At 51.0% G+C, this 18,453-nt stretch overlaps 1 protein-coding gene across 1 annotated transcript in view; it reads left to right on the forward strand.

Annotated features, from left to right (window-relative positions):
• The window catches only part of PTPRN2 (protein tyrosine phosphatase receptor type N2), a 796,662-nt gene that overhangs the window by 720,957 nt on the left and 57,252 nt on the right, over positions 1-18,453 (forward strand). The window contains exons 14-15 of the mRNA XM_040644526.1: positions 14,057-14,179; positions 17,253-17,272. Of these exons, the coding sequence (XP_040500460.1) occupies positions 14,057-14,179; positions 17,253-17,272 (143 nt within the window). The remainder of the gene's footprint in view (positions 1-14,056; positions 14,180-17,252; positions 17,273-18,453) is intronic.

Genomic DNA, 18,453 nt, shown 5'->3' on the forward strand with positions numbered 1-18,453 from the left:
GGGGGGGGGGGCCTCCATGCGCTAGGCAGCCAGCCGCTCACCCCTCCGCACCGGGGTCCCCGAGACCCCCGTTGTCCTCTCTGAGTGAAGACGCTGTCCTCTGGGTGTGCCCCTGTCAGCCGCTGAGGGCAGTGGCGGTGGGTCTTTGAGAGAAGTGGCTCCAGGAACCGCCACTTGCAGTGGCTGTGTGCCTTTGGTCGTGGACCATCAGTTCGGGGAGGGGGGTGGACACGCATCTGCTGGCACACAGCATGGACACGGCTCCTCAAAACCCACCTCGGAGGGCTTTAGGAAACCAGCACTGCCTGAGTCACAATGCCAGTGTAGACGTAGCAGTGCCCACCCTGCCGGCGCAGACGTAGCAGTAACCTCGCTGCCGGTGTAGACGTAGTGCCGGTGTAGACGTAGCGGTGCCCACAGGTCCGGAGGCAGCAGTGGATGCTGCCTGTGTTGGAAACCCTATTTCTCTACAGAAGTTGTTAAGAGAAGGCCGTTTCAGGGCCTGGTCATCCTAGAACTGCATTTCGCGCCTTGTTTCCTCTTGTACCCCCTCCTTTCCTGTCAACTCTTTGGAATCCAGCGTTGGTTTCCTGCTGAATTTCGTACACGAATGGAATTTCTCAATCACTTGCGGCTTTAAGTACTTTTCGTATGTCAAAGGGACACGGTTGCAGCTGAAATCAAATTCTGATTTTCTCATTTAGTAAAGACTATATTAATTATTATGTCAGTAGAAATTTGTTGTAAAACTATTTGCAAACACGCTCTTTCATATTGTTCAAGTAATCTATAAAAAATAACTAGAAATGTAGGTTTGTCAGACGGCTTCCTTTTGCAGTGAAACTGTCCTGGTTTCTCGTGCACATCACAGTCTCAGAAGCGTGGACTTTCTTTGTAGAAGTTAACATCCGTGTCTGCGCTAGACTGTCGTCCGCAGTCGAACTTGGATTTTACGGATGGAGTAGTTTACGTATTGCCAAACACAGAGACTTAACGTGGGGAAGAGAGAACGGGGGGACCGTCGGGGTCCTGTCGTCTTTGTGAAGTTCCTTCTGACTCCCCACGGTCGTTGGTGGAAGTTAGACTCCTTCGTAGTAGGCTCCTGCTCAGAAAACGGTTGTTTCGGGAGTTCAGAATGCCAAGGGTAGACATTTTAAACTCTGAAAAAGCAGAAATTAGTAGAAATATCATAAAGCTGAATTATTTTTTCTTTAGACTTGTGTTACTTGAATGAGCTGCAGACGGGCAGACGGATATTGAAAATGGCCACGTTGTCGGTTGTGGGGTTGTGGGGAGGGGTGGTGCTTGCTGTTACTGTCTCTAGACCAAAACTGCAAACAGAAGAAGACCACACAAAAGATATTTGGTAAAGGCAGGTGGTCTGGATGAATAATGTTCCTTTCATTAACATATTTCCCTTATTAACTGTATAATTAATTGTACATAGCCCAGGAAAGCTGTGGGAATTGCATTTTGAGATGTATCAAAGCGGACTTATGCTTCCGACTTGCATGCAATTTACCATTAATGAAGCCAGAGATGGATGGAAGCCTCAAATCTATAATTATTACTTACTATTTGAATGACAAGCAAAGAATTTTATCAGCAGAGTTTTAAATGAAAGGGGATTAGCAGCTAATGTTGAAATTGTTAATCTTTCTTATGAAAATAATTTTGAAGAAAACGTTTCAGTGGAAAGAGAGGTTTGAGGAAAGCATGTGCCATTCAAACAGCCCCTTTCTGCGACTCCGTATGCATTTGTCCCCGTTGACAGCAGGGTGCAAATATTTTTGAAAGCGAATGAATATTTTATAGGATCCAGAGCTGCTCGTGCATTCTAGGATGGATTATGCCATATTCCCAACTATCCCAGCAAAGGTGAGAGAGTCTATAAGCCAGAGGAAGGAGCCAGAGCTGAAAAAATTAAAATATAGGAGAATATTCTACAACAAATGGAAATTTGTATAATACTATAGAAATCTGCCCTTCCCCCCTTCCGAGTGCTCATGTGAGTTGAGATGGTAAACGGTAAATATCGTTAAAAGAAGAGGGTTGCGTGGAGCACCGGTGCCCGTTTGTCCAGCAAGAGTTCATTGGCAACACCGCTGCGGCTCTGTTACCCTCTCCTGAGGTGTCCCCCACGCAGGACCGGCCTTCGACAGCTCCCGGGCCCGAGTTAGAGACCGCGGAGCTGTCGCGCACTCTCAAGAGGGGATCCATACGACAAATATTTTCTGACCACCGAGGCTGTGCCAGGCTCCATGCCAGCGGTGGAGAGACTGTAAGCAGCAGAATAATTGGCCTGTTGGGAGCACCTAGAATATATCTTACATCCATTTCTTTGTCCTGATTTTTCCCACTGAGTGGATGGCCCGGACGAAATACTGAGTTCATAGCACCATCTGGGTGGAGCCCGGGGTTGCTATGAACAGGCAGTGCTCAGGTTTCTAGAAGCCTGGGAAGCCTGGTGTGGGAGGGCCAGTCCCTTTTGGGGCCTAAGGCAAACCTCCCGTGTGTTCTGGGCTTCAGGTCCGTAGAGCCACGCGCTGAGGGTGGACAGGTGGGACGTGGGCTCTGTGGTGGTGGTTCCGGAGCTCTGAGCTGCCCCTCCGCGTGGCGCCCGAGGAGCCCAGCTAGGCGATGTTATGTGGCGCGGATGTGTTCTCTTTTTGTCCCCTCAAAAGTCCTGTCTTCTCAAACCTGATGTCGTCTTGGTTTCAGTCTTTAAAAGACAAAAAATATATTTTAAGCAGTGATCCTATCATTTGCTCCAATTTGTGGATCTGTCATGGAATTGTTTTGAGTCAGCTCGTGGCCGCAGCGGCACCGTCCTGGGGGGGACCCCAAGTCAGCTTGGACCTCAGCAGTACCGTCCCGGAGGGGGGACCGCAGGTCAGCTTGGACTGCAGCAGTACCGTCCGGGGTGGGGGGGACCGCGGGTCAGCTTGGACCGCAGCGGCACCGACCCGGCAGGGACTGCGGGTCAGTTCAAACTGCAGTGGCACTGTCCCGGGGGGTGCCGGCGGGCCAGCAGGAGCTGGCGCAGTGTTCCCCACCACCCAGGGCACAGCGATTGGCTCTCCCGGGCTTCCAGCCCCGCGGTGCTCGCGTACCTCCGTCTGCACTGTGGAGCGGCCTTATTCGCGTACACGTACGTCAGAGTGTTACGGGTTAATTTAGTTGTTTGATCTTACGTCTTAAACTGTGGGCTAAGCGGTTGGCTGTTGGTTCTCCGTGGGTCTCCGGGCACACCGCAACGACACTGTCAGCCGTGTGGCGCCGGCAACTGTCTCAACATTTTGTCCGTGCAACAGAAGCATAAAGGTTGTTGGAAATACCAGGAATGTTGTTGGAATTTTTCGGATTTTACCCTGACTTTTGACTTCGGGCAGATCAAGGCTGTGACCTTGTTGCTCAGACCGGCTCGGCAGGACCTTGCCCCGCTGTGGTTGTGTGACAGGTGATGGGTTGAGCCAATGACAGAAATCATACAAACTGAGTGCTTACAGAAATTGAGGAGTTTGAGGAAGAACAGCTTGGATAATCAAATGAGCAGTCTCTATCAAATAGACGAAAATCCTCTCGTTTGCTCAGTTCGCGAATCCTGGCAGCTCCGCCCCAGAATGTATGATGCACCCCCCTTTCTCTATGCCCTCCGCCCCCGCTGTTGTCCCCAAATGTCAGGCCCTGTGCTCTTGTGTGCGGATGGCCCATCTTGTGCGGTTGGTCCCCACCTGTAGTGAGAGTGACCTTTGAAAAGCATCTTTCCCGTCGTATGGCTCCTTTGCTTAAAACACTCCAGTGGCTTCCCACTGCTCTTACTGCAAACCTCAGACTCCCCCAGCGCCTGGCGGGCTCCCTTGTGGTCGGGGCGCTGGCTGCCGCCGTGCCTCGCTCCCTTTGCTCCGGCTACCCTGGCCTTCTCTCTGCTTCTGGACCATGCCGAACCTGTTCCCAGCCCGGCTCTCACCCTCGCTGCTCTGTCTCCCGTGACACCCTCGTTTTTGGATGATGAGCCCTTCCCATCCCGCAGGATGGCCTCAGGAATCCGCTCATCAGAGGGGCTCCCTTCCTGGGGTCTGAGCCCCTGCCTCCCGCACCCCTCACTTAGTCTGTGCCATGTGTTCTTACCGCTCTACCGTTATCTGAGGTTATCTTTCTAATCATGTTTGTTTATTTGTATGTGGTCTGTTCTCCACCTGAAGAAACCAGTTGCATGAGGACAGAGTCTCTGCTGGGTCCTCGGAGCACACGTGCCCCGGCCCAGCTGATACTCATGACAGTGTGAATAATGAACGAATAAATCACTAACCACCAACACCAGGGCAGGAGTCTGAAATGGGAATGCAGCTCTGGTCTCTCTCCCACATTTAGAGGAGAAATTCAGCCTTCACTCATAATGTCAAGGAACCTCTTTGCCCTAAATTTAAACATTAATACCGGTACATGGATGGAAAATATGGTATAATCCTCTTATTTTCCATCACTTGTAAGTATTCATCTTTGTATTTTAACCTCGTTTCATATAAACTTGATTTTTAAGATGCTAAATAAGATAATAAGATTCATAAAATTGTTTATTTAAGCTCATCGAGCTCCTTGGAGAATGACAGCCTGAAACACAGGGCAGCATGATGCCGCCACCACGCGGCTCCCTTCTCCCTCTCCCTGCGGAGCCCGCGTTGCCCCCATCACTGCCACCGCACACACGCAGAGCGCCCGGCGTGCTGGAGGACAGACCTTCTCCCTTCCTCCTGTTTAGTAAGAGTAGGTGTAAGGGCAGACCTGCTTCTTTCTTGAAGTTGATTAATCAGAACCTTTCCGCGACAGAAGGTGTCCATCTTTACAATTCCCTTCAAGGTTTCCGTTGTACGCGTTCGTCAAGCTGTGGTTTTCTTCTTCTGCAAGTCTGTCCGGTCAGGTCAGGGAAGTCACACACTTACTCCATGAGTGTGTCTTTAGCGCAGGGGGGGTGCCCTTCGGCACGCTGTGATCTATGTCCAGCACCCCCTAAACACACCTGCGGCCGGGTTAGTCGTTTACGGACTCCAGGACATGCCCCGCAGGCTCTGCCGTCACTGTTCAAGACCCCTCTGTGGTCGAGACGATTTCTCACAGTTGTGGACCCTGTTCTGGATGCAGACGACCGAGACCCAGAATCATAATAAAGCTCCCGGTTAGTTCTACCTGATCAACATTTAATTAGTTTCCAGGCCCGTTCACTGGTTGCTTTGCAGAGAGGCACCGTGCGCTCTCTCTGAGCCGCCAGAAGCACGGGCACACGGACCACGTCTCAACCCCTGCCTTGGAGACTCCTGCCCAGGGGGGCTTCCCTGAAGTTCTTTGAAAAACAGGACGTTTTTCTTAGAGCTTTTGTTTATTTTCCTAGTTCTTGCATGTGTTTTATTTTTCAGCTACAAAAGGGGTTTTAAATAAAGCAGAGAACTCCGTGTTCGCAGCCTCAAACCCAGCATGTTTTCTTCTCTGTTCCTTCTGTGCTTGGTTGTGTCGCTGTGTTCGCTCACCTCTGCGCCTAAGCGGTGTGTGAGCTGGGACTTCCTCTTAAAGGCTTCCCATTGGGCAGCCTTTGAACTTTTCCCCACTATTTTAGCAAGTTTACATTTCTATCACTCCAGTCTGCTCGGTTACGGTGTAAAGAGCATGAGTGCATTTCTAAGTCACGCGGAGACAGCCCTGAGATCCGTTTTCAGGGGTTCCTGGGCTGCCGAGCTTTCAGAGGGAGCATTTGGGGGAAATGACGTGGGTCCACACTTGCTGGCTCAGACAAAGCAGGTTCTGCCGCCCACGAAATGCTCCTGCTGGTCGACTTCACCAGGATAATCGAGGCTCAGGGCAAAAATGTGTGGAAACATTCCCTCCTCAGGACGAATTTCCACGGAAGCGATTTTTAAAATGTAACCAAAAGGAGGAGAAGCATGAGTGTTTCATCTGCTCCCCAGGCATATGTCTTTAGGCTTTTTGTACACACGACCCAGACGCTGAAACCCAAACTGTGTTTGCTTTTCCCAAGTAAACTCCGTTTTGACAACACAGGCCATGCTTTGAATTGGCCTTTTCTGGGTCTGCGTGTTTTGCCATTTTTAAGAATAATGTGTGTCTGTCTGCCGGAGCAACGTGTGTTTTAACTGCCAGTGAGACCAGCTGTCCCATGGCAAGTGCAGAGATGGGGCGCGTGGTGCGGGACCAGCTGGACGGGCAGGCGACGCCCTCGGATCAGGGCCTCACTCTGTGGCTCTATTGCACCAGGGTCAGGTGGCGATTTGAATACAATCGTGTGGTTCACAATTTCTGCTTCTAGCAAATCTTTTCTAAGCTGAGAAATAACAAAACTACCCTCTGATCATTTAGCTACTTCTGTCCTTCTTTGAGTTTGAATGTACTATTTCGAGTTTCTAATTTTGAATCTCAAATACCTTCCCGTGCCCGCTCATAATATTAATGACTAACGTTGACGGTGTGTCAGATGCAGGGCCGTGCAAATGGGCCGAGCTCCTCTCCTCACCGAGCTGCCAGCTGACACCGCGGCTCTGTGGCTGCAGGAGCTACGTCAGGACGACGGACCACATGGAAGTTCTCCTTTCATTTTTGTATTTTTTGCTTGGAATTCAAACCTCTTACTCAGGAATTCAAATAGTTAACATAAACATTTCCCTTTCATGTATTAATGAAGACAGGTGGCAATGTTTATTTTTTTTATTAAATTTTTTTATGTAAAGTTCGATGATTCACTAGTTGCGTATAACACCCAGTGCACCATGCAACACGTGCCCTCCTTACTACCCATCACCGGTCTATCTCATTCCCCCACCCCCCTCCCCTCTGAAGCCCTCAGTTTGTTTCCCAGAGGCAATGTTTATTTTTAAAGATAAAAAAGGTCCTCCCTTTGCCCAAATGGCAGCAAAGACAGCGTACTCCTTGCTTCTAAAGGCATTAATCTACCTCCACCTGATTGTAAAGCACAAGCCTGTTGGTCTTATCACAAGGGAGGGAAACGTAATGGGTTGTATTCCTCACTCGAACAAAAGGGTTGATTGTCACATCAGTAAAGTAATGTAATAATAGGCACCAAGATAAAGAAAGGAATGGAAACAAAGCTTCCCTCATGAAAATCGGGTCTTCCAAAAGCCCAGCTTTCTTTACTACGCCTTTGCCACAGTGGGCAGGTGTTCATTTCTGGCAGCGCTGTGGTAGAAGGAAGTTTCACTGAGATGCTCTCTACTTGTTTCGTATCTGAGGACCCACAAAGCAGGTGTCCGGACACCTGCAAGGACAGTTCTGTGCGGACGCTGACAGTTTCCGTATATACTGACTGAGGGGACATGATGCTGAGTGGATGCCGTTTTGCTTACTTGTACGTGGTCCTCAGTCCTCATGAGTGCTGGTGTTCCCTGAAAGGGGTATGTGTCTACTGTTCTCTTTAATAATAACGAATCCACGTGCACTGCCCAGCATCTCACCCTTTCATGGCCAGTGGTAAGAGACGTGGAAATAACACGTCATTTCTCTGACGCGTAACAGAGCTAAACTTTGCTGTCCCTCAGGCTCCAGCCAGCCACCACACATGGATTTGGTAACGTGCCTTTGGTGGCTGCGATCCACGAGGCCCTGGACGAGCCCTTGCTGCCCAGTGCAAGGGGCCCCAGTACTGAGGCCTGGGTCCGGACGACCCCTGACAAGCCTGCCCACTCTGTTATCCCGGCGTTCAGAGGCAGGCAGCAACACGGCCGACCGGCGTCGAAGGGTGGACGCGGGCACTTGGTGAAACAGAGTAGTTTTAGTAAGTGGGATTATTTCCTTAGTGATCCTGGAAACTGGTCCTGATATTAGCACTAAACATAAACAGTGCTCATGAAACAGTCTTGATCAGGACGCGGTCTGAGGGCGCCGAGTCAGAAGTGCCACGGGGTATCAGCACCCTCTTTCCACACTGGAAGACATCTTTTAATTAGCAGCTTGATTTCACACCTTCTCTTCTACTGGCATTTTCCAGTGACTCCTCAAGACTGGCCATAAAATTCCTCCCTCCCTAAGCCGTGATCAACAAAAGGGAGCAAGTCGAGAGGCGGGGGGTGTGTTCTGGAAGCATCCCCGATTTCACCGTCGAGGGGGTGTGAACTCAGCTCGGCAATCTGAGCACGTGTTGGTTCCATCCGAACGAGGTGGAGACTGAGTTTCTTAGGAAGACCGCTGTTCCTGGTGAAGAGGATGCAGCTCTGAAGCTACGAACTACGTGCTCGCTGGTGCTGCTTGTTCGTTCCCTCTTCGGCGGTATTTACGACAGCGTCACTTCGCCTGCAGCGATGGCGCATCCCCGTGGTGGCGCCCCTGCTGCCGCCCCTGGAATTGTGCGTTCGCGCTGCACTCAGTGGCTGCTCTTCCTGGAGACTCACTGTGTCATATTTCATTAGATCATGGGAAACGTCCCCAGAACGCACAGTAAAGTCACAGAATATGACGAGAATTTAAGAGATTCCCTCTTTTTCTTTTTGTATTTTTTTTATTTTTTTATTATAATAATATTTTTATTATATTATGTTAGTCACCATACAGTACATCCCCGGTTTCCGATGTAAAGTTCGATGATTCATTAGTTGCGTGTAACACCCAGTGCACCATGCAATACGTGCCCACCTTACTTCCCTCTTTTTCTAATGAAAAGCTGAGACCCGCCATGATCACCATGCTTTCCGTGCGTATACGTGTTATAGTTTGCAAAGTGACTTCACAGTGACCCAGTCAATCCTCAGAACCACCTTCAGAAATACTGTGATTCCCATTTCATGTAGCAGTAAACTAAGGGTCAGTGAGATGAGGCGGTTTGCCCAAGGTATAACCAGAAAGTACCTATGTGGGGACCAACCGTTTTTGTGTATTACATTGTTAAGAACTCTTTCAAAATCCAGTCCAGTGCCTGCTCCATTTTACTACTTTCCAATTCAGCAAAAGCTCCTTGAGACTTTCATAGAGGCTTTGTGGACGGAAGCTATAGTCGTCTCCTGAAGATACAAAGTACCCTTGTCATTATTAATAAAACCCCATTATGTTCCAGAGCATCCCAAATGCTCCATATTTCTAGAAATTGCTTTCTTGACCTCACAGTGTTGACAATTCAATCAGAAAACACTGCAGAAAATATTTAAGCTGTCTTTAAAAATTGTGGACATGTCTCCAAGCAATAACGTTTTTGTCCCAAAGGTTTGGGATTCTGTGTAAAATTATCTCATTAAATGTGGAGGCCAGTTGGTTTGTCTGACATATAGACATTGTGTCATCTGGTGGCATGTAGTCCTTGTGACCCAGAAAGATTTTGTGGTCTTCCTACCAGTGGTCTAACAGCATGAGCTAGAGAAAGAGATATGAGATGGGGATCTGGACTTGTATGAGGAAGATTAAACAGGAGAACCTCTGATTGGGTTAATATCTCCTAAAATAGGGCTTACGAAAGCTGGTGTCGTTCTCACCAGGCAAAAAACTCAAAAGAAATGCTGGCTCATCTTCAGCATGCTGTGACTGCTGACGCCACGGAGCCTGAGGCCAGTATCCGCGGTGTGTGCTGGCTGCTAACTCGGAAAACCCACATCCTAGAACCTTCCGGCTTTTTCCCACAAACAGTTTATCTGGGGATTATCTTTTCTGCAAGCCCATTCAGTCTAGGTGCCAGGAAAGTATCAGAATTCAAGGTTTAGACAGCTCCCCACTCAGGACTCATCTAAAACCAGCTTGAAGAAAATTCCTCTGATGGAGTTCTTCCAGCCAAGAACCCTTCCACAACCTCTACCCTGTCACCCCAAAAACATTACGGGTAGAGTGAGCAACTCTAAAAGATTAAAGTCATGCTTTCAAACATTCCTTAAGAACCAGCAGTAGCTATCAAATCAATTTACCTACGCTCTTCAAATCGAATCAGCTAATACTGAGCACCGACTCTTCACTTCATTTACATTTTCAGAGTGCACATCATGGTGGGATCCCACCTGCACGTGGCTGGTTTCCTTTTAGTACTATTAACTAGTACACTAACTAGTATTCTGCGTATCCCAGGGCTTCTCCCTTGAAGTTTCAATTTGGAGGTACTCACAAGAGCCTGGAACAGGGACTGTGTAGAGTGATGTGTGTGAGGTGGGTACCTAGCCAGCAGATGCTCACAGTTCCTGGGACGACGGGCTCTAGAAACATCCCTCGTCACACCAGTGACAGCACGTATTACATCTGGAACGAGAGGCACGTGCCGAGTGCACGGAGTTCACACAATTAAAAGAAATCTTGGGGGAGAGAGCATGGAGCCTGGACTCGGAGGAAAGAGCAGGAGGGTTGGGGGAAGAACCTTCTCAACTGTTGCGGGGCCTCCAAGTCCCTAAGGCTGCCACTACGTCACGGCTGCTACGGGAGCACTAGAATGTGGCAGCACTGACTTGGCAGGGATTGTGAAGGTGCCTGCTGGATAACCCAGGAAGGAAGAAGGAGGTGAGGAAACATACAATAAACATTCCAAAGTCCTTATGTTACCTTTTGGGACAGTTCTTCCAACTTCAGAAGATTCTAAGGCAATTTTTTTGGATGCCATCATTGACATAAAATATATATCTGTAGTACAAATTACTTCTAGAAATTTCCAGGGTATGAGCAGTCATCCAACAAATATCGACTGTGTGCCCAAAGCACGAGCCAAGTGAATGAGACACTGGCCCCATTCTCAAAAATCTTACTCTCGTGAGAGGAAGAATATCCTGGCACCTCCAAGCTATAGCACAGAGCAGAACATGCAAAGTCATAGTTTTTAAAATAGTAAGTGTCCAACGAAGAGGGTGACGTTTTAGGAAATGAGGATCAGAGAGGCTGGCAGACTCCCAGACTCACAAAGAACGTGGTGGTGTTTGCACTGACCTTAGAGTCGGGATAGGTTCATTACAGAAGGGTAAAGAATGATGGTGATGTCGGGGGCGGGGGGTGGTTACAACATTGGGAAATAGTCTTATTGAGATAGAAAGGAGCAGGTTAGTAAAATGAAGTTCGGACAAAGGATAGTGCTAGTCTAGGCTCCACTGGTGGTTTTTGAAACCGGTGGTACCTGGGACCAGAAGTGGTGATCTGGTTGCTTTGTGAATGAACTAGGAAGTGGATGTGAAGGTAGCGGTGTGGGGAGGAGGCTGTAGCAGGGAGCCAAGACAAAACAGTGTCCTAGGAGGCAGACCCAAGCTTCAGTGCTGCATCTGGCTGCTGGGGGCTTTAGGCTAAGTGTTTAATGAATCTAGGCCTTGGTTTCTTCAAATATAAGATGAAAGTTTGATCTCAGCTTCTTTTCAACTCAGGCAAGAAAGTTCTATAATATGGATGTTGTCCAAAGGTGAAGCAATGGTGGTCAGCCCTGAAAAAAAAGGATAAAAGCAGCCCATGCACGTGCCAAGAGGTGTAAAGTTTATCAAAGCCTTATAGTTAGCTCTGGGTGGTGGAGTTATTAGTGGCTTTTGTTTTCATTCTGCTTATCTTCATTTTCTGTTCTTTTCTATACATGCTACATGTGTAATAAAAATGTACAGTTTATTTAAAAGCTATGCTCTCCCACCATTACCACCATATTCACTCTCATATACACACACGTATATAAAACAAAAGTATTGGAATGTCAGTTTTTAAAACAGCTCCAGCTACATGCTCACTCTGGCAGAAAGAACATGGGTAGTGTTTCATTACATGTTAATTTACCCGATTATTCCAGAAGGTGACTATGTCTGAGGAGGGTTACTATACCTGTTCTAATTCACACTTCTCACACCCTTGAGAGATAGGACCTCCCAGGATTAAGTTATCACGGCAGTTTGGTTTTGGTTTTGTTTAAAACACATTATTTTATGAGTAAGGCCTAGCTTCCTCACACAACTCTCGTGTCATAGAAGAAAAGCATCTTATCCGCAGACATGAAAGAGGAAAGTCTCCAGAACCATGAATGGGGAAATTACATCAGTTTAATATCATAAATGATGACGCATAAAACTATTAACAGAACAGATCAAACCGAGATGACCAGAGCATGACAGACACGGGCTACCGGAGTAGCACGTGCCTAGAGAATGAAAAAAGTTATCTCGATTTTAATATAATCAAGTGTATCTTTACATGACTTTGTTCTCAATGAAAAAAAAAGTCCATATCTGCTCTTTCCTCCCTCCTCCTTCCTACCACCCAAGCTTGCTTACTACAGTCCGGTTTATATTTCTTGCTAAAAATTTAGAAATTCGAGCGAGCTCGCCGTGTGATTTCACCTCCCGTTGTTGAGGTGAATGTGAAAATGTGAACGCCTGCAGTTTACAGTGATTAGGGTGACATCCAATGCCCGTTTTGCAGACAATATCCAATCTTGAGGAAAGTAGCCACAGAAACACTGAAACCACACACTTCAGCCAGAACTATCCCCCCACACCCTCACACACTGTAATATAGCTAGAGAAATATTTCACAAAACGTGAATGTTGTATCATGCAAAAATGTCCTTATTAGGATAACTTTGTATTCAATATTCCGTAATGATTGTCTCAAAAAAGAAGGAGTTTGTAGTTGATGTTTTCTGGATTGGGCCGCTTAAATTCACTTAAATTCACTTCGTCCCGTTGCGTAGGGCGCTGGTGAGGGGGGTGGGCAGGCGCGACTCCCTCGGCTCTGTCCCCCAGGAGACAGCCCCGGAGGATGGAGGGTGTGTCACTGCATGGCTCGTGTGGTTCTGTGTCGTCTGCACAAAAAGCCATCTGCTGGTTCCCTAAGTGACAGTAACGACCCAGGTCCCGGCTTCTGGTCACAGCCTATCGCTGGCCCTCCTGGTGACGTGTCTGTCCCCACCACCCCTCACCTGCACGGCTCCAGCTTTCCATGGTTTGCAGACCGACATGGACAGAGCTGGTACTTGGTAAGTGAATCACGCAAACCAATTCAAGTCAACTCTAGGCCAAACTATGAGAAGAGTGGGAAGCCAGCCCGACTGATGTGAGTTCCCTTCCCGATCCCCGGGTGCCCGAGCCCACAACAGCTGCCCGGGGAGGAGGTGCGGAGCAGGCCTGTCCTGGCCTTTGCAAGGGCCTGAGCTGCGCTCTCCCTTGGAGTGAGAGGACAGCGGGGGCTGGCAAGGGGTCAGGGGCCAACCGTGACTAGACCTGGCGGTGTCTCTGGACCCGTGTGGACGTGTGTCTTATTTTGTGTGTGGATGTAGCTGAAGACCTGCGCCCACAGACTCCACATTGAAGACCCACGAGCACGGCATCCCAGGGTGGGACCACTGTTTTCTGTGGGGCAGGCACAATGAAGCCACTGGGGTTTGGTCATTTGGAATGCTTTTCTGTAAAGTCACAGTCGTTTCTCAGTGACATAGATCGGTGAGAATGCACAGACAGGGCTGGCCGGCGTGGCTCTCTTTGCGGTAGGGAATGTTCTGGAGACGTTTCCTCGTCCACTTCCGGCGATCACTGCTGACAGACAAGTGCCCAGAAAAAGGAAGATCTGAACAGCCGAGGGTCAGGATATCTGGTTCCATTGTTTGCGCCTTTGTTTGGTGGTTTGTTTTTTTTTTTACCACTACAAGCTGTTTAACATTTTGCACACATAAGAGCAGCCCCGTATCTTAAATGCATCACACCCACTGGATTCAGAAAAGTGGGTAAAGTATAAGAAAAACGGCTGTCTGTGTGGACACGTTACTTACAGCAGCTTTTGGTCAGTTGATCGGATCTGGTCTACCGTGCGTCCTCCTTTTTCCCAGTCGGCTGGTAATAGTGAGGCCGCGTCATCACCTGAGTGTTCCTGATGCCCGGGCTCTGTACCCGGAATACACACGCCATGAACACCTGGGAACCAACCAGCAAAATATGTTAAAAGCCTTTCCTGCATTTCGTGGGTCTGGCTGGTCTGTGCGTTTACTGGATCTGGTAGGAAGCGGTGTCCTCACTCACACACGCAGGTGAGGCGTGGGCTGCACCGTCTGTCCCGGGTCACACCAAGCCCCCGACGCTGCGCTAGGTGGCAGGCCCTGATGCGGTGTTTTCCGTTGCAGGCCTACATGGAAGACCACTTGAAGAACAAGAACCGGCTAGAGAAGGAGTGGGAGGCGCTGTGTGTCTACCAGGCCGAGCCCAACAGCTCGCTCGTGGCCCAGAGGGAGGAGAACTGGGGCCGGGCGGGGCCGGGGGGCCGGGCTGCACCTTTCCATTCTTTCCTGTGTTTCTGCGGCCGTGCTCATGCCTGGGAAGCCATCCCCAGCCTAGAAACAGAGTCGGTGTCTTGCTTTGTGGTCTGGTGGCCTAGTCCTGGGTTGAGGACATCTACACACCCAACGAGCCCGTGCTTTGTGTGCTGTTACTGTGCGGTCTGAGACCCGTTTCGTAGCCTCGTTGAGCCTCTCGTTCATCTGTAATTGGGACCCTCCTGCCATCCTTGAACCGTCGAGCCCTGAGGACAGTTAGTGCAGTGCCTTCCACACTGCGGGCCCCGGGTGGCTGGGGGTGGGTGCCACAGCCGTCTGCCAGCCTCACACTTACTGCGGCGAGCGTCGTCGAGGGCCTGCCCTCTGCCCAGGAATCACCACCGGAAAACAGAGATGCAAAAAGATGCCAGTTCTTTAAAGCAACTTACGTGGACTAGGTGACAGGCTTAGATGATGTGTTGTCTGTGGTATGACTTGTGGACAGACAGGCCTGCAGAGGCTGCAAACACACAGACCGGCTTAGTCTGCCCCTTCCCGGCCTCCGGGCCCCTTTCTCATGTCACTTGGCCAATAAACCCAGCAGCCTCCTGTGTTTTAGCAGGTTCCAGGCCGGGCTTGCACTCCGGTGAATGTACGAACCCACCCTGCAGGGAGACAGCGCTGTGAGGCGTGTTCGTGGCCCAGGTCCCTGACGGAAACAGGTGCTCACCGAACGCTGACCGCGTGAGCGGCAAACGCGTGCGTGGAGTTACCCCGTCCCCATCCCAGTAACTGAAGCGAGAGGTGCTCAGGCACGCTTCAGACATAATAAAACGGTCTTTGCTGACATTTTCGAGGGCACGGCGAAGCCACACTCTCTGCAAATCGGTGTCCACGGTGGGGGCAGAACCCCCCCCACCACGCGTGTCCCACACGCTGAGTCCCAGCCTTCAGAGCCAGTGCTGCATGCAGCCGGCCTGGGGCCCCAGGGCCGTGGTGCAGACTCGCTCCCGAGGGTCCCGCCTCACCGGGCCCGGCAGAGCCGCGGGAGGTGCTCTGATGGTAAATGGCAGCGGTCTGATCCAAGCTTACAGGTCAAACAGGTTAAAACTGGCCCCTTGTGTTGCCTTCCACACCGACCCGGGCACCACAGACACTTGAAACCTGAACACACTACTGGGCATGGTGTTTTCTAATAGTTCACCGGGGCTTCAGACCAGGCCCTCCGTTTCCATGAGGTCTGAGGGTTTATCCTTGAAGAGCTTTAAAAATAGGAGCTTTTAGGGGCCCCTGGGGGGCTCAGTCAGTTACGTGTCTGCCTTCAGCTCAGGTCATGATCTCAGGGTCCTGAGATCAAGTCCTGCATCAGGCTCCCTGCTCGGCAGGGAGTCTGCTTCTCTCTCTCTCTCTCTCTCTCTCTCTCTCTCTCTCTCTCTCCCCCCCCCGCCCTTCCCCCCACTCACACTCTCAAATAAATAAAATCTTTCTAAATTTTTAAAAAATAAAAATAGGAGCTTTTATGTTTAGAAGAAAAGTAATAAAAAGCGGGCAGTTGACGCACATATTTATTAAGTACCTGCTGTGTGCCGGGACCGGCCAGGCTGGGAGGGGTGATGGTGGACCTCGGCCGCGGTGCTCGAGGAGGACCTGGCTGGGAGGTGGGGCAGCTTTCACCTGAGCCTCAAGTACGTAGCTGTTGGGGGCAAACACACACTCCGCAAGCTTGGCTGGAGTGTCTCCCTGGGTCTGGTCGCTTCAGGTCCCAGATGGTGAATATGAAAACTCAAAGCCTCTTCCTCCAGCACCCCTCCCGCAGGGAAAACCCAGAGCATGGCAGAGAGCCCATGGGGTCCCTGTGCCCACAGGCCAGGACTTAGTGATGGTAGAGCGCCCCCTCCCAAGGTCGTGGGAGCCCTGACACCCGCCCTTTAACCGGAGCCTCTTCCTTCTTCTCCTGGCGCTGGGGATAGGTGGCTGGTGCCCCAGCAGCCTGGCTGGGCCGCTTGCTGTCCTGGGTCCTGAAGGGGCAGCTGTGCGGGTGGTGGAAGTTAGGGCAGGGCCAGCACGCTGTTGGCACAGGAACATTTTCGTGGATGACCCGTAGTGACCGCCCTGTCCTCCATGCTACTGGCCGTCTTCACTTGTTGGGGGAGTCTTACCATTGCATCTCAGCCTACACCCCTTCCCGGGTAGGATGCTGGGGGGTGGCGTGGACCCGTCCTGGTCTTGCCAGTCTGCACTGGAGATAATTGCCTCCTCTTTCAGAAATCCTGCTTCCTGTGGCGCTCTCGCGCTTCGTGACACAGAATCAGCTCCATGGTGGAACAGCTAGGTGTTGGGGGTGGGCTCCCTGCGCCTCCAACCTCTGCAGGCCCATGTGGACCCCGTGAGCAGATGGCTGGGGCTCGTCAGCGCAGAACCACTCCTCCCGGCATCCACACTGGTGGGTGGGAGCTGGAGCCGGCTGTCCCCAGCATCCACTTCTTGTGCCGTGACCCTCCCTGTCCCTTCCACCAAGCTCCCCGGTTGCGTGGTTTGACAGGTTCTAGGATGCCCCGGGCGGGAGCCCTGTGGCCTGGGCCTCCCGTCCTCCTGCTTCCACACCTCTCCGTGCAAGGAAGCACTTCTTAGCGGTTCCTCCACCAGCAGGAGGAAGTGACTGCCTGACTTCCGCATTGTGGGCCGGTGGGCGTCCTCAGGGTCCACCAGCTGGACCCTGCAGATTCCCCGACCCAGGGCACAGGCCACACGCCCCCCCTGCCTGTCACGCTCCTCGCGTCTTTCCGCGTTTGGGGCCCATCTGAGACGCCTCTCCCGCTTCCAGAGTTTAGGCTGGCAGGTCGTGTGGGAAATTCAGAGGTGGCCGGGACGTCAGCTTCTCTCCCCAACAGCCTGGAGGCTCCAGCTACTTCCACAGTATCTTTCGAAGGAGGATTTATGAGGTGGTTAACTGGCGCTGGGCCGAGTGTGGCTATGTCATCTCAGAACTTCAGAATCCGATATGCTTTCTAAATGTACTTTTAAAAAGAATTACGCAATATTCTGCTCATCTGCTCTTTAGATTAAGAACAGGAATATGATGGTATTGTGGTACACCGTCTTAAACAAAACAAAAAAAAAGTGTTTTTTATTCTGTGTTAGAAAAACAAGACCGAGAAATAGACGGAGACAGAAAAGTACATAGAGGTGAAACCAGAGAGCGAACAGCTCAGGATGCGGACGTGGAGAGACGGAGAGAAAGGCACTTCCCAGTTTGGCTTCCAGGGCTTTGCGGCTCAAGGGGTCCCAGCTCAGCCTGGCAGCCCTGGGGGAGGACGGCCGACCCTGTCTGGCTGTGCCCAGAGGTCAGGGCGCTGGGGCGGCACCGGGCTCGGCCGCGGGTGAACCCTGCACAAGGCCTGTCGCCTCGACTCCCCGCGCTTGACGGATGAGGGCGCTGGGGCATAAACCCTTACCCTCTGCAGGGGGCACGCCGCCCCTATGTGCTCGTGCACAAGCCTGAGATTTTCCGTGTTGGAAAAATGAACAAAAATTTCAAACTTCCACAGAAATGACTATCCCACATTCATACAAGACGGCAGGACTTTGGCTGAGCGTTGCTTTCCTTAAAACACACAGGAACTGATTTCTTTCCAAACAAACCTTTGGTTTAAATTTGTTCTTCTGAACTCTGAGCTGAATCCCCACAGCGGTGTCCTGCGTTGGCCCGAGTGACCCACACTTTCCCTGGTTTGCCTGGAACGATCGGTCGTGGGTACACCTCCGAAATCTGACCAGCAGGCAGGACTCCTTCCCTCTTGTGTGAAAGGCTCTGCACACACTTCCCCTCGACGAGGAAGTTACGGGGCCACAGAAGTTCCCAACTTGGCCGCCCCTCGACCGTCTCAGCCGGCGGACTCTCTGCGTCCGGACTGGGGGAGGCTGTGGGTCTGTCGGTGTGGCAGGGACAATACCGCAGCAGACATTCTCGGCGACGTCAGGCAGACCCCGTCCCGGGCAGTCGTGCTGCCTGAGGCAGAAGGGGCGGTTTTGGGTTTTGGGTTTTGTTTTGAAGGGAAGCCAGAAAGAGGCAAAAACAGTGTTTCATGTCCTGAGGGGACCTAGGAGTGGTGTCCCTACCCTGTCACGGCACGTCCCCCACTGCCAGCTCCGCCGCGCCTCCGAGAACCGGGGCAGGAGCTGCAGTGACCGTCGGCACAACTTAGCCCCTCAGAGCTCAGATTTTATATTCCTTTTACTCCTTCCCTCGGAGCCAGACGGCAGGCTCA

This window comes from Ursus maritimus, unplaced genomic scaffold (assembly GCF_017311325.1).
Source record: "Ursus maritimus isolate PB19 unplaced genomic scaffold, ASM1731132v1 scaffold_3, whole genome shotgun sequence".
NCBI lineage: Eukaryota > Metazoa > Chordata > Mammalia > Carnivora > Ursidae > Ursus > Ursus maritimus.